The following is a 13,566-nucleotide window of genomic DNA, read 5'->3' as shown; positions in this document are numbered from 1 at the left end:
CACAGTCAAGGGGAGGGGAACCAAGTAGTTCTTGGCACACGCCTAGCGCCTTACAAACATTGATGAAGCAGTCTGGTAGATGGTATTTCAACACAAGACAGCAACCCATCACATAGCTTTGATATAAATACATCCTGTTACATAATGTACCCTGATGCTACTTTATGTACCGATTTAGGGAATTAGGCAGGAGTGTCCCCAAAACAAAGTCACAACCAGAGTTAACATGCAAAGTTTGTCAAGCCTGTGGGAAAATCAGGGGGAAGCGTGAATGGTAGATGAAAGTGGCTCGGTTGTATTGAGACTACGAGATACAGGCAAGTATAAAGCCCTAAATCCCTTCACAAGTATATCATACATGTGTTCCACCTGGTTGGTCTCATGAATTCAGGCACTTCAGTGGAAGGAATAAAGTAGTCTGTGTATAGACATAAACCCTGGTTTGCTTGACCTTTTCCTTTTTTGCTATACTTTTGGGGTACATGAAACAGCCTCTCAAGGGGGAGGAGGATGTGCCAAGGAAATGGGCACATCTTCAGATATTGACATGACTGTGAGAAATTAACTAGAAGTGATAACCCTCAGTTTTGATGGGATGAGAAGAAAAGAGGCCCCCTAGCATTCTTGAGCTTTATGTGACCAGTACAGTATCATCCACAAAAGGGAGCACGTGGAAGACCTTACTATCTGTTCCATTTGGACTATGTGCCGGAAATCCTCCATCACAGTGGGAAGTGCTTTCAGTGCTGATCAGCTCTTCTTTTTATGCTTCTCTTGATGTTAATAATGATGGCATCATTATTATCAAGGAGTCTTATACTATCTTAACACCTACATGAAAGACCTCTTGTAGGAGAGAGCCTTTAAGGCTTGATTTTGCTCTACTCCATCTCTTTCTTGTAGTCAAGAAACAGGAGCTTTTTTTAAAAAATACCATGTGAAGTTGTGTTCTTCTGTAGAAAATCTTTCAAATGGCCATTGACAAATGAGATTCCCAAATCACTTAGGATTAAGTAGGTATACAATTTTGACAGTAAGATGAATAAGTATAAATAGCTGACATTTTTATAGCACTTGAAAGTTTGAGCATCAGAGTACTATGAGGTAGCTACTGCAGATATTAGCTCCCATTTTACAGATGATGCTCCAAAATATTAAGCAGTATATTCATGGTCACTAAGTGTCATTTGAACCTAACAGCTTCTTGAAAACAAGCTTAGCACATGATTCACTGTGGCATACTGTCTCTTGAATGCCTGTTTTCCCCATGTAGATGGGTATAGGTTGTAATGTATATCTTGGCTCACGTAGTCAACTGTGGCAATGAACTGGACCCAGAATTGGTGACTAGGATATATTTAGGGAAAGGTGTGGCATTTTCTGTGATAGCAAATGGACATAAAAATCAATCTTGTCAATATTTCTAAATATAGATCTAAATCAATTTACAGTCATGTCAATATCTGACCATCGTTTTAAAAGCCAGAGGATTTTGTATTTGATCCTGAAGATGATAGGGAACCAATGGAATTTACTGAGTAGGGAGGATGACATGTTCAGACCTATGCTTTAGGAAAATAACTTTTGGCAGCTAGATGGCTTCCCTTTTTTCCCCCCTCCCATACTCTAATAAGGACCTAACTCTTTTTGGTATATGTACCCCTCCCATACATACCAGTTACCAAATTCTCCATGCCTCTCTCATCCTGTGCAACTCTAGTCCATAGTTTTCCATAAATCCTTCAGAGACTTATTAGATAAATTCTGGTACGTAAATATAATGAAATAATACAGTGCTGTAATGAATAGTTAATATGATAGAGAGAAGGATGGGAAGACTTACATGAACTAATACAAAGTAAAGTTAGCAGAACCAGAAAAGCAATATGCAGTAATTACAACAGTAAATGGAAAGAAGAAAGTAATCAAAAATAAATGCTCTGAAATCATTGTGACTAAGTTTAGACTCAAAGAGGAGATAAGAGAAGGCAACTGCACCACATCTTTGCAGAGGTGGGGGTCTATGGGTATGGAACACTGCAGACAGTATCAGTTTATCAATACATTGGTAAGTTTTGTTGAATTTCTCACACAGACACACACATACACAAACACATATACCCTTTTCTATTCTTTGCTATAGGAATGATTCTCTAGGACACAAGAGGAACAGTTACATTGGGAAACATAAGTTATGTAAAACAGCAGCAAGAACAAAATCATACCTCTACAATTTATTTCTAACTCCCTGAGGCCTGGTTTTTACAGAAACAGTGCTAATCCTGTCCAGCCATAAAGGCACCAGCCAAGAGTTCAGATAATTACTGGGTTTTTCAGAAGTCCAATTGCAGAAGTGTGTGAGAGCAGTTCTTCTACATTGCACAGATGAACTTGGCTGAACGGATGAACCTGTTTGCAACAAAGGAATAGCTAAGAACTTGACTTGAGATGCAGTTTGCCATCAGCCATTCAGTTCTAAATCATCTCCTGAGTTTGAAAACTCAGGGTGGCTGGTCTTTTGTTCCCCATTATTGTCCTGATTTTGACACTGAGTTAAGGTGCATGAAATTGATTGTTTGCCAAATCAAACTGTAACGTTGAAGGGAATGTTGGGAACCCACTCAAAAAACACATCACAATATCATGTAGAACTCTGTTTTGTATGTCTATGTTTTGTATCATCTCTTGATTCCTTTTATCAGCAGTTAAGAGTTAGGAGGTGATCTAGTTCAAATGGCTATGTGAGATGTTAGCGTTTTTGTTTCCATGTGATGACTAGCTTTTGTGGTGGTGGTGGTTGTTGACCATTTATGGGTTGTTGTTGTTTTGTTTTTTTTTTTTTAAAGAAGACTAGTGGCATCACAGGTGATGTTTTGACTTGCACGTGAATTAGATATAAGTGAGACAGGATTGCACAAAGTGATCAGCCATACTTTCTCTTCCTGAGTCATCGAAATCAAATGGCAGGACAAAAGTCAAGGCCACTGTTGATGGCCTGGGATGCAGTGGGTGATCTTGGCATCTTTGATGACTGACCAAGCTCTAAGCACTGCCCAGGGCCTGTTCCATCTTCCTTTGTGGCTATGGGATCAAATTGTTCTCATCCACTTATTCTGCAGGGGGAAGTCTTCACATGTGTGGGGTAGATATCCCCTTAACTAACCTACGGGTTTGAGGCCTGTTGGTTATCCTCAACCTGGTTTAGCCCATCTGCTGAGACGGTTTACCAGTGTTTGGCCTCTGCACATGCTCCAGCTTCTTGGAGCCACAGGTGAGAGTTGGGTGAAGGTGGACACTAAAGGTGGATGAGTATCCCTGACAAGGGCTCAGCAAGCTCTCACACCAGAGATGCATGCTAGTCCTTCCTAAACACCTGATCCACCCCACTAGCTTCAGTGTACGCTATTTGATGGGAGAAGAGGGTACCACATTGTATTTTAAGATTTTTATTCCACCTTAATAATCAGTTTGTGTATCTCTTTCTTTTCCTTGGAGATTCTGAAGTTCTTGGTTTTGACTTGAGTGATGCCTTGGATGACAAAAACGATGGATTCATTGGTGGTGGAGGCAGGTCCAATCTAAAACCTGATGAAAGTAAGTGCATTCATTTTATTTCTGTAGGTTTATCTCTTTTTTAAGCCACCAGCCAACCCAGTGACATCCAAATTTACTTCTTTTGTGGTAAAACCCAGTAAAACCTGATTTTGTCTGGGGGCAGGTGGGGTGCCCTGGCAGTGAAAGACATGCGATCATCAGTGATTTTACATGGATAATGAAGAATGAGCATGCTACAAAAACCTTTCTTTCCTTGAAAATATGCTATATCATTATTTGCAAGGTTGAGAGACTTTTTAAAACGTTTTTGTGACCCACATTCTTGTGTATTTGAATGCATTATTACAAATAGATCTAATATAATATGTAGGAAACATTTCATATTTACATATTATGTTGGAGTGGAGGAGTAAAGATGTAAAGATAGGATAATTGTGACATATAATCAAGGGGAATCTTAAGTAACATCACAAATAGTTTGTCAACTTGTCATTAAGCATTTGTGCTTAATGGGGTATACACTAGGAGTACACAAAGAGGTACAACAGTCCCTGTCCTGGAGTAGCTGACAGTCTAATGGATGAGACAACAGGCAAACAGGTACGTATAAACAAGCTATGTACAGGATAGTTAGGAAGTAATTATCAGAGGGAAGACACCTGAATTAAGAGAGAATTGGAAAGGTTTCTTGTAGAAAGTGGTACGTTACTTTTGTCTTGAAGGAAGCCAGGGTATCCAAAAGGCAGAGATGAGCAGAGAGAACATTCCAGGCATGTTGGACAGCCAGAGACAATGCCTGAAATAGGGAAACCTCTATCTTGACTGTGAGTTCACAAGGTGCTTTTTCTGAATCTGGTAAAACACCTCTCATTAGAACCTGATGAACCAGAACCCTTAGTTAACTGGGATTTTTTGTGCTCTAGGAGCCTTTTATAAATAAGAGAAGAAAATCAGTATGGAAGGTGAAAAAAACCCAGTATTTGACTGGCTGGACTTTCCCATAAGTTTTTAAATCATCTCTGTATGTCACCAAAACTTTAGTTTCATTGTTAAACGGTGTCTGGGAAGCCCTGCAAGTTCTGTTTTAATTGTGGGGGATGCTATATCATTAGTTGTAATTGGAGGGCCCTATTTCTGGCAGCTGTGTAGTGAGAGGCAAAGAATGCTTTTTGATTTTGTTTTTGCGAATCACTTGGTATGAATAGATTTGATTATTTTAAGAGATCATTGACTTGATGCAGCTAGTCATCACTCTTCTTCGAATTTATAGTCAGATTCTACCTTTCTCTGATTTGTCCAGTAGATAGTAAATTCTAGCATGGAGCTGTTCACAAAGAGCCTATCTGCAATTAATTAAAAATATTTTTCAGTTTTTTAAAATGTGGAAGAAATGGTTTGAAGACTTGTTCTTTTAGTCATTCTCTTTGCTTTTTCGAGGAGTTTTAACTTCCACCCCAACCCCTGCCATTTTCATTGATGACTTCAGATGGCCTCTTTAACACCCAGGCTTTCTAGTTCATGAACTCCTACAACTTTGATGATTTACATCTTCCTTCCACTGCAATCACTTTTTTTCAAAACCAATTTTTTTTGGGGGAAGGGTTCTACACGTACATTCTTTTTTTTTTCCTGGGGGATTTTTTTCTCATCTTTTTAAAAAAGTTAATTTGTTTTCAGTTTTCAACAACCATTTCCATAAGTTTTAAATTTTCTCCCTTTCCATCCCCCTTCCCTCACAAGTTGGTATGCAATTTTATATGGGTTCTATACATAAATTCTTATTAAACTCATTTTCACATTAGTCATGTTGCATAGAAGAATTCAAACAAATGGGAGAAACTGTGAGAAAAAACAAAACAAAATATAACACAAAAGAAAATATTCTGCTTCATTCTGCATTCAGATTCCATAGTTCTTTCTTTGGATGTGGATGGCATTTTGCCACAAGTCCTTTGGGAATGTTTTACGTCCTTGCGTTGCTATGAAAGGCTAAGTCTACCAGAAACAGTCTTCCCACATTGTGGCTGTTATTGTGTATAATGTTCTCCTAGCTCTGCTCACTTCACTTAACATCAGTTCATGTAAGTCTTTTCAGGTTTTCTGAAGTCAACTGTTCACCATTTCTTATAGCACAATGGTATTCTATTACATTCATATCCCACTACTTGTTCAGCCATTACCCAGTTGATGTGTATTCCCTTGATTTCCAGTTCTTGGCCGCTACAAAAAGAGATTCTATAAATATTTTTGTACATGTGGGACCTGTTCCCATTTTTATGATCTCTTTGGATACAGCCCCAGAAGAGATACTGCTTTGTCAAAGATATTCTTATGTCAAACAATATGTACATTTTAGAGCTCTTTGGGAATAGTTCCATATTGCTCTCCAGAATGGTTGGATCAGCTCACAGCTCTACCAACAATGAATTAGTGTTCCAAGTCTCCCACATCTTTTCCAACATTTATCATCTTCCTGTTTTGTCATGTTAGCCAATCTGGTAGATAATGTGATGTGGTCCCTCAGAGTTGTTTTGATTTGCATCTCTCTAATCAATAGTGATTTAGAACATTTTTTCATATGACTGTAAATAGCTTTAATTTCTTCCTCTGAAAACTGCCTGTTCATATCCTTTGGTCATTTATCTATTGGAGAATGACTTGCATTCTTGTAAATTTGACAAAGTTCTCTATACATTTTAGAAATGAGGCCTTTATCACAGAGAGTAGTTATAAAAATTCTTTCCCAGTTTTCTGTTTCCCTCCTAATCTTGGTTGCATTGTGTTTGCTTGTGCAAAAACTTTTCAATTTAATGTCATCAAAATTATCCATTTTGCACTTCATAATATTCTCTTTCTTATGTGGTCAAAAATTTCTCCATTCTCCATAGATCTGACAAATACACTATTCCTTGCTCCCCTTATTTGTTTATAGTATCAGTATTTATACCTAGAACATATATCCATTTGGACTTGATTCTTGTGTACTGCAATCACTTTTAGGACTTCTCAGGCCCTTGATCTCATTTGAACCTGCAGGCATCCCTCCTCCACAATCCAGAAGTATGAAATCAGTCAGAATATCACTTAGTAGGATTGGCAGCTCTTGGCATCTCTTGTTTTTCCTTTCTAAATTTTTTTTGTCCTTAAGTCCTACTTTCAGTAACTCCATCCCACTCTTTTTTCTCTGTCCATTGCTGCCTCCGACCACACATTCCTCGCTTAAAAATCTTGACGACAAGGGGCAGAGCCAAGATGGCGGAGTAGAAAGACGCACATATGCTACCTCCGAACCCACTGCCCGTAAAATATCTGTAAAAAAAGAACCACCGGCGAATTCTGGAGCAGCACAAGCCACAGAACAACGGAGCAGATGAGATTTCTGCTCCAGAGAGCCTGAAAACCTCTCGCAAAAGGTCCCTCGCGCCCCGGACCCGGAGCAGAGCCCAACCCTGCCTCGGTGGCATGGCGCGGAAAGGAGCGGATCTGAGCAGGCTTCAGGGACGGAATCTCCAGCGGCCACGCGGGTCCCCCACCCACAGGTGACAAGGGTCGGTGAGAAGGTCTCTTCGGCGGGTCGAGAGGGGTGTGGGGTGCCCCCATAACTCAGGCCCCCTCGGGAGGCAGCAGCAGAGGCAGGAGCAGACCTGGGCTCCCCAAGCAGGCAGGAGCCTGGATCCATTGTTGAAGGTCTCTGCATAAACCCCCTGAGGGAACTGAGCCTGGGAGGTGGCCCTGCCCTGACCTGAGCACCTGAAGTTAATCTCACACTGAATAGCAGCCCTGCCCCCACCCAAAGCCCTGAGGCTGGGAAGCAGCATTTGAATCTCAGACCCCCAAGTGCTGGCTGGGTGGATCTGGAGGCGAGGTGGGGGTGGAGAGGACACTCAGAAGTCAAGTCACTGGCTGGGAAAATGCCCAGAAAAGGGGAAAAAAATAAGACTATAGAAGGTTACTTTCTTGGTGAACAGGCATTTCCTCCCTTCCTTTCTGATACGGAAGAACAATGCTTACCATCAGGGAAAGACACAGAAGTCAAGGCTTCTGTATCCCAGCCCACCCAATGGGCTCAGGCCATGGAAGAGCTCAAAAAGGATTTTGAAAATCAAGTTAGAGAGGTGGAGGAAAAACTGGGAAGAGAAATGAGAGACATGCAAGCAAAGCATGAAAAACAAGTAAACACCCTGCTAAAGGAAACCCCAAAAAATGCTGAAGAAAATAACACCTTGAAAAATAGGCTAACTCAATTGGCAAAAGAGGTTCAAAAAGCCAATGAGGAGAAGAATGCTTTCAAAAGCAGAATTAGCCAAATGGAAAAGGAGATTCAAAAGCTCACTGAAGAAAATAGTTCTTTCAAAATTAGAATGGAACAGATGGAGGCTAATGACTTGATGAGAAACCAAGAAATCACAAAACAAAACCAAAAGAATGAAAAAATGGAAGATAATGTGAAATATCTCATTGGAAAAACAACTGACCTGGAGAATAGATCCAGGAGAGACAATTTAAAAATTATGGGCCTGCCTGAAAGCCATGATCAAAAAAAGAGCCTAGACATCATCTTTCATGAAATTATCAAGGAAAACTGCCCTGAGATTCTAGAACCAGAGGGCAAAATAAGTATTCAAGGAATCCACCGATCACCGCCTGAAAGAGATCCGAAAAGAGAAACTCCTAGGAACATTGTGGCCAAATTCCAGAGTTCCCAGGTCAAGGAGAAAATATTGCAAGCAGCTAGAAAGAAACAATTCAAGTATTGTGGAAATACAATCAGGATAACACAAGATCTAGCAGCTTCTACATTAAGGGATCGAAGGGCGTGGAATAGGACATTCCAGAAGTCAAAGGAACTAGGACTAAAACCAAGAATCACCTACCCAGCAAAACTGAGTATAATACTTCAGGGGAAAAATTGGTCTTTCAATGAAATACAGGACTTTCAAGCATTCTTGATGAAAAGACCAGAGCTGAAAGGAAAATTTGACTTTCAAACACAAGAATCAAGAGAAGCATGAAAAAGTAAATAGCAAAGAGAAGTCATAAGGGACTTTACTAAAGTTGAACTGTTTGCATTCCTACATGGAAAGACAATATTTGTAACTCTTGAAACTATTCAGTATTTGGGTACTGGGTGGGATTACACGCTCACACACATAGAGACAGAGTGCACAGAGTGAATTGAAGAGGATGGGATCATATCTTAAAAAAATGAAATCAAGCAGTGAGAGAGAAATATATTGGGAGGAGAAAGGGAGAAATGGAATGGGGCAAATTATCTCTCATAAAAGAGGCAAGCAAAAGACTTATTAGTGGAGGGATAAAGAGGGGAGGTGAGAGAAAAACATGAAGTTTACTCTCATCACATTCCACTAAAGGAAGGAATAAAATGCACACTCATTTTGGTATGAAAACCTATCTTACATCACAGGAAAGTGGGGGATAAGGGGATAAGCAGGGTGGGGGGGGTGATGGAAGGGAGGGCATGGGGAGGAGGGAGCAATTTGAGGTCAACACTCATGGGGAGGGACAGGATCAAAAGAGAGAACAGAAGTAATGGGGGACAGGATAGGATGGAGGGAAATAAGTTCTTACACAACACTACTATTATGGAAGTCATTTGCAAAACTACACAGATTTGGCCTATATTGAATTGCCTGCCTTCCAAAGGGAAGGGGTGGGGAGGGAGGGAGGAAGAGAAATTGGAACTCAAAGTTTTAGGAACAACTGTGGAGTACTGTTCTTGCCACTGGGAAATAAGAAATACAGGTAAAGGGGTATAGGATGGAGACAAGGGCAGAGAGGGATGATAGAAGAGAGGGCAGATTGGCAGACAGGGGCAACTAGAACACTCGGTGTTTTGGGGTGGGGGGTGGGGACATAAGGGGAGAAAATTTGGAACCCAAAATTTTGTGAAAATGAATGTTAAAAGTTAAATAAATAAACAAATAAACAAACAAAAATCTTGACGACATGGTTAGCTAGTTCTGTTTTATTCTCTCTTTTGCCCTTGAATCCCTTGTCCACCTTTTATTGTTTCCATTCATCCTTTTCTAAATTCCAATACTGGATTATTCTCAGATCCACATTCTTGAGACCTACTTGCTTTTACATTGGGTATCACCAAACCATTTGGCAAAGCAGATTAATTGCTTTAGAGGATATCATGGAGGGTACAAGTAGGTCATATCAGTTAGAATGTAGACTACATTAACGGAACAATGTGTAATAAGCCTAGGATGTTATGCTCAGGGCAGTATGGAGCCACTTAAGTTTGTTAAGGGAAACTGTGTCTCCCTATCTGACCTCTACTTGAAGTACAGTCATCACCTGTGGCCATAACCCCACTGCTGTTTGGTGTGGAAGCTTTGACCTTCTCTCTTCCTTAGGTAGCTGATGGCCCTCTACTGCTGGGGGCTCATCATGTCAGTGCTTGACTCAGTGGGAACACCAACGAGTTTTAGGTCTACCGGAGAGTAGAATTCTTGAACTTAAAAAACTCCTAGCCTTTCCAATCTCATAGTTTATAAGCATGTGCTACTACTTTTGGCACCGATGCAGGTTTTTAGGTAGGGGCTTTACATGCTGAGACCTATGCTTTCGGAATATCAATTTGGCATCTCTGGATAGCAGATTGCAGAATTGAAGTGAGAGATGTAGTACAGAAAAAAAAAAGACCTGGCAAGTTTATTAGGTGGGGTGAGTGGGAGAGATGTTTTGAGGATGACAAAGTTTGCAAACCTTGGAGATTGAAGGATCATAGTGTCTTCATCATTTATGGGGAAATTCAGAAGAGGGGAAAGGTTAGGGTTAGATGATGAGTCCTCATTTGGATACACTGATTTCGAGTTATCTGTAGCACATTGAATTCAAAACATCTAAAAGATAATTGTTGGTGCTCTACTAGGATTCAAGAGAAAGACTAGGTTTGAATATATAAACCTGAGAGTTATCTGCATGGAGATGATAGTTCCATTGCATTCCATTGACCTCTGTTCTGTTCTGTCTTTAGGGGTTGCTAAAGATTTAAGATTTGACCTGATTGACTCCCTGTATAAGCGAATTGAACGATTTAAACGGGGAAGTGGCAAGCCCAATCAGAATGTTAAGCTGGGTAAGTGGATTTGCTTTCTCTCTAGTTTCCAGTCTTCTGTTTTTTTAAGTACTGTTTACATTTGCTTCTTGCTGTGAGAAGACTCCCAAGCATCTCTGTATGACCCCATGTTAACTTTTTCACTTCTTAGACCTTTAGTTTCATCATTTGCAAAATGGGGGTAGTAGCAATAGCAGTTACCTGGCATAGGATATCAGGGTGGCACAGTGAATAGACTAATGGGCTTGGAATAAGGGAGACTCATCTTTCTGAGTTCAGATTTGGCCTCAGACGCTAGCTGTGTAACCCTAGACAATCCTTGACTCAGTTTCCTTATCTGTAAAATGAGCTGATGAAGGAAGTGGCAAACCATTCTAGTATCTTTGCTAGGAAAACCCCTAATGGTATCACAAGGAGTCATACACTACTGAAAAACAACTGAACGTACCTGGTATATTGTAAAATGGAGTGCTGGGCTTGGAATCACTGAGACTCATCTTAATAAGTTCAAATCTGGCCTCAGACACTTACTAGCAGTGTAATCCTAGACGAGTCATTTAACCCTGTTGGACTCAGTTTCCTTATCTGTAAAGTGAGCTGGAGAAGAAAGTGGCAAACCACTCTAGTTTGTTCAGAAAACCCCAAATGGTATCACGAAGAGTCATACATGATTGAAAAATGACTGAGTATAAGTAAAGTGAACCACATCTTTATCATCTATTGATTAACAGAAAGATTTAGGGAATATAAGATCTCATTGTGCACAGTTTGTTGATTGTGAAGCAGTTGGACACAATGCTATCTTATGAGCTCTTTCATTGAAATCAGTACTTAGGAATTAGTTTGATTTTAAAAGACAATTTGGCTTCTTAACATGAGCATTTGTAAGATAGCTTGAGTTCTTTATAAGAGTTTAACTTTCCTCTTTCTCTGGGTTATAACCATGACTCATTATGTCTTACGCTAGAAAGGTGGAGGGGGAAAAAGGAGAATGAGTTAATGTGGTCACAGGATGTTCTGCCTGGTCATAAGTCTAGCACCAGACCACTCTAAGCGGGGGATCACCCAATGTGGGATTTTCCTGAGAATGTTGATTAACTCAGGCTTTTTCCCCGTTGTCATGGGTCCTGAAAATCTCTGCATATATATCAGGCTACATGTAATCCCACCCTTGCCTTTTCCATAGACCAGTTATAGTCTTAGTTTTCATCACAAAATTATTTTTTAACACTTCATATAAACTATTATCTTTTTACTATATAAAAGGGCTGCTATGGCTGCAAGAAGCATCCTGGACTGTCTAAGGAGTCTTGATTCACTTTTTTATTGGCAGCTGCTAGCCTCACTAATAAAATTGATTGTGCTCAGAACTTTGTGCCTCAGTTTCTTTTTATTGCAGATCTTTATGGTGACAAATTAAAGCTGGAGCTATGAATAAATCAAAGAAAACACCAAGTGGTATCAAAAAACTATTGCCAGTCTTGAAATCCTCTTCAAAGAAGGACAGAGTAACTTTGTAAAAACTGCCAGCTCTTTTCAAAGACAAAAATAAAATTTCTACAAGTACTTCATGAATACTTAGAAGGATAAAAAGCAAGAAGTAAGTGATGACATAAACATTCTTAAGGAAAGAATTGGAAGGATATTTTCCTTGGAATAGCTTGGAAGGGAAAGTGGTAAACCTTCCTTGAGTAACAATCTTCCTCAAAACTAGAATAGGACAGACAGAAGTTGTTAACTCCAGGAGACAGTGAGAAGTATTAGAACAAATCCATAGGTTAAAAAAAAGATAAAAAATGCAAGAAGGAGGGCAGAGTCCAGCTGGCAGAATGGAGGGAGTTTTACAGCTGCGTTCTCTCAGCACTTCCCTCCAAATAACTTTAAAATGATGTGTTAAGTTACATTCTGGAGTGGTATTTACGAGAAATGTCGGGGTGAGACATTTTCCAGCCCAGAACAATTGGAGAGGTCTGTGACACTGGGATGGGAGTTGGCTGGTGAATGTAGCAGAAACATTAACTTTGGTCCTTGAAGGTGGCTATGACAGAGGAAGCAGCTGTAGCTTCAGGAGCTCTTCAGGAGACAGTAAGTAGATTGGACAACTTGTCAGAAAGAGATTACAGGGGACCCTTTTCTTAGTACTTCATGCAAGACCAGGTGCTGTTTGGGAACTCCATTGCTCATACTGAGTTCTGGGTTGCAGTTCTAGTACAGAGAGGAGTACTTAGGGTCCCAAAGCATTAGGGGCCTATTTGCAGTTCCAGGGCAGAGAAGAGCATTAGTCATTTTGGCTTGGCTGTAAGGGAGCATGGGCTCTTCATGGGTAAGGACCAGAACAGGGGAGCAGTGATCACACTTTTCCCAGAACATGCCACCATGGAAGTACTGAATACTTGAAATTCCCCAGATCTAGCTGTGAAAACAGTGGTGTGAAAAACCCTGTAGCCTGGGTCAGTGTACATTCTCCCCATTTCTCCTCTCCAGGTGAGAAGAGCCTAACTGTAACATAAAGTTCGAAGTCAAGAATAGGCTGAAAAAATGAGTAAACAACAACAAAGAAGCTGATCTACTATGGTGACACAGAAAATCAGGACACAAATTCAGAAGAAGAAAATGTTGTGAAAATAGCTTAAAACAATGTATGACAGAAAAATGCAGATTGTACACAAGCCCAACAAGTATTTGTGGAAGAGCTTAAGAAAGAGTGAGAAAAAAAAAAACATTTAAAAAATGGGAAAAGAAATTAGAGGGATGCAAGAAAATTATGAAAAAAGAATTAGTAGCTTGATAAAAGAGGAACAAAAAATGTTGAAGAAAATAACATCTTAAAAAACAGAATTTGTCAAATGGTAAGAGAAGTACAAAATCTCAGTAAAGAAAAGAGCTTTTTTTAAAATTTAAATTTAAAATTTTTTGATATATAA

The 13,566-nt window shown here is 39.9% G+C and overlaps 1 protein-coding gene across 3 annotated transcripts in view; it reads left to right on the top strand.

Annotated features, from left to right (window-relative positions):
- Nucleotides 1–13,566, top strand: part of CD99L2 (CD99 molecule like 2) — a 123,673-nt gene that overhangs the window by 55,722 nt on the left and 54,385 nt on the right. For all 3 annotated transcript variants that reach the window (XM_072627089.1, XM_072627091.1, XM_072627090.1), the window contains exons 2-3: nt 3,496–3,594; nt 10,562–10,663. In XM_072627089.1, coding sequence (XP_072483190.1) covers nt 3,496–3,594; nt 10,562–10,663 — 201 coding nt within the window. The remainder of the gene's footprint in view (nt 1–3,495; nt 3,595–10,561; nt 10,664–13,566) is intronic.

Source organism: Notamacropus eugenii, chromosome X (genome assembly GCF_028372415.1).
Source record: "Notamacropus eugenii isolate mMacEug1 chromosome X, mMacEug1.pri_v2, whole genome shotgun sequence".
Lineage (NCBI taxonomy): Eukaryota > Metazoa > Chordata > Mammalia > Diprotodontia > Macropodidae > Notamacropus > Notamacropus eugenii.
The sequence above is the reverse complement of the archived record's forward strand: the minus strand, read 5'-3'. Positions and strand labels throughout refer to the sequence as shown.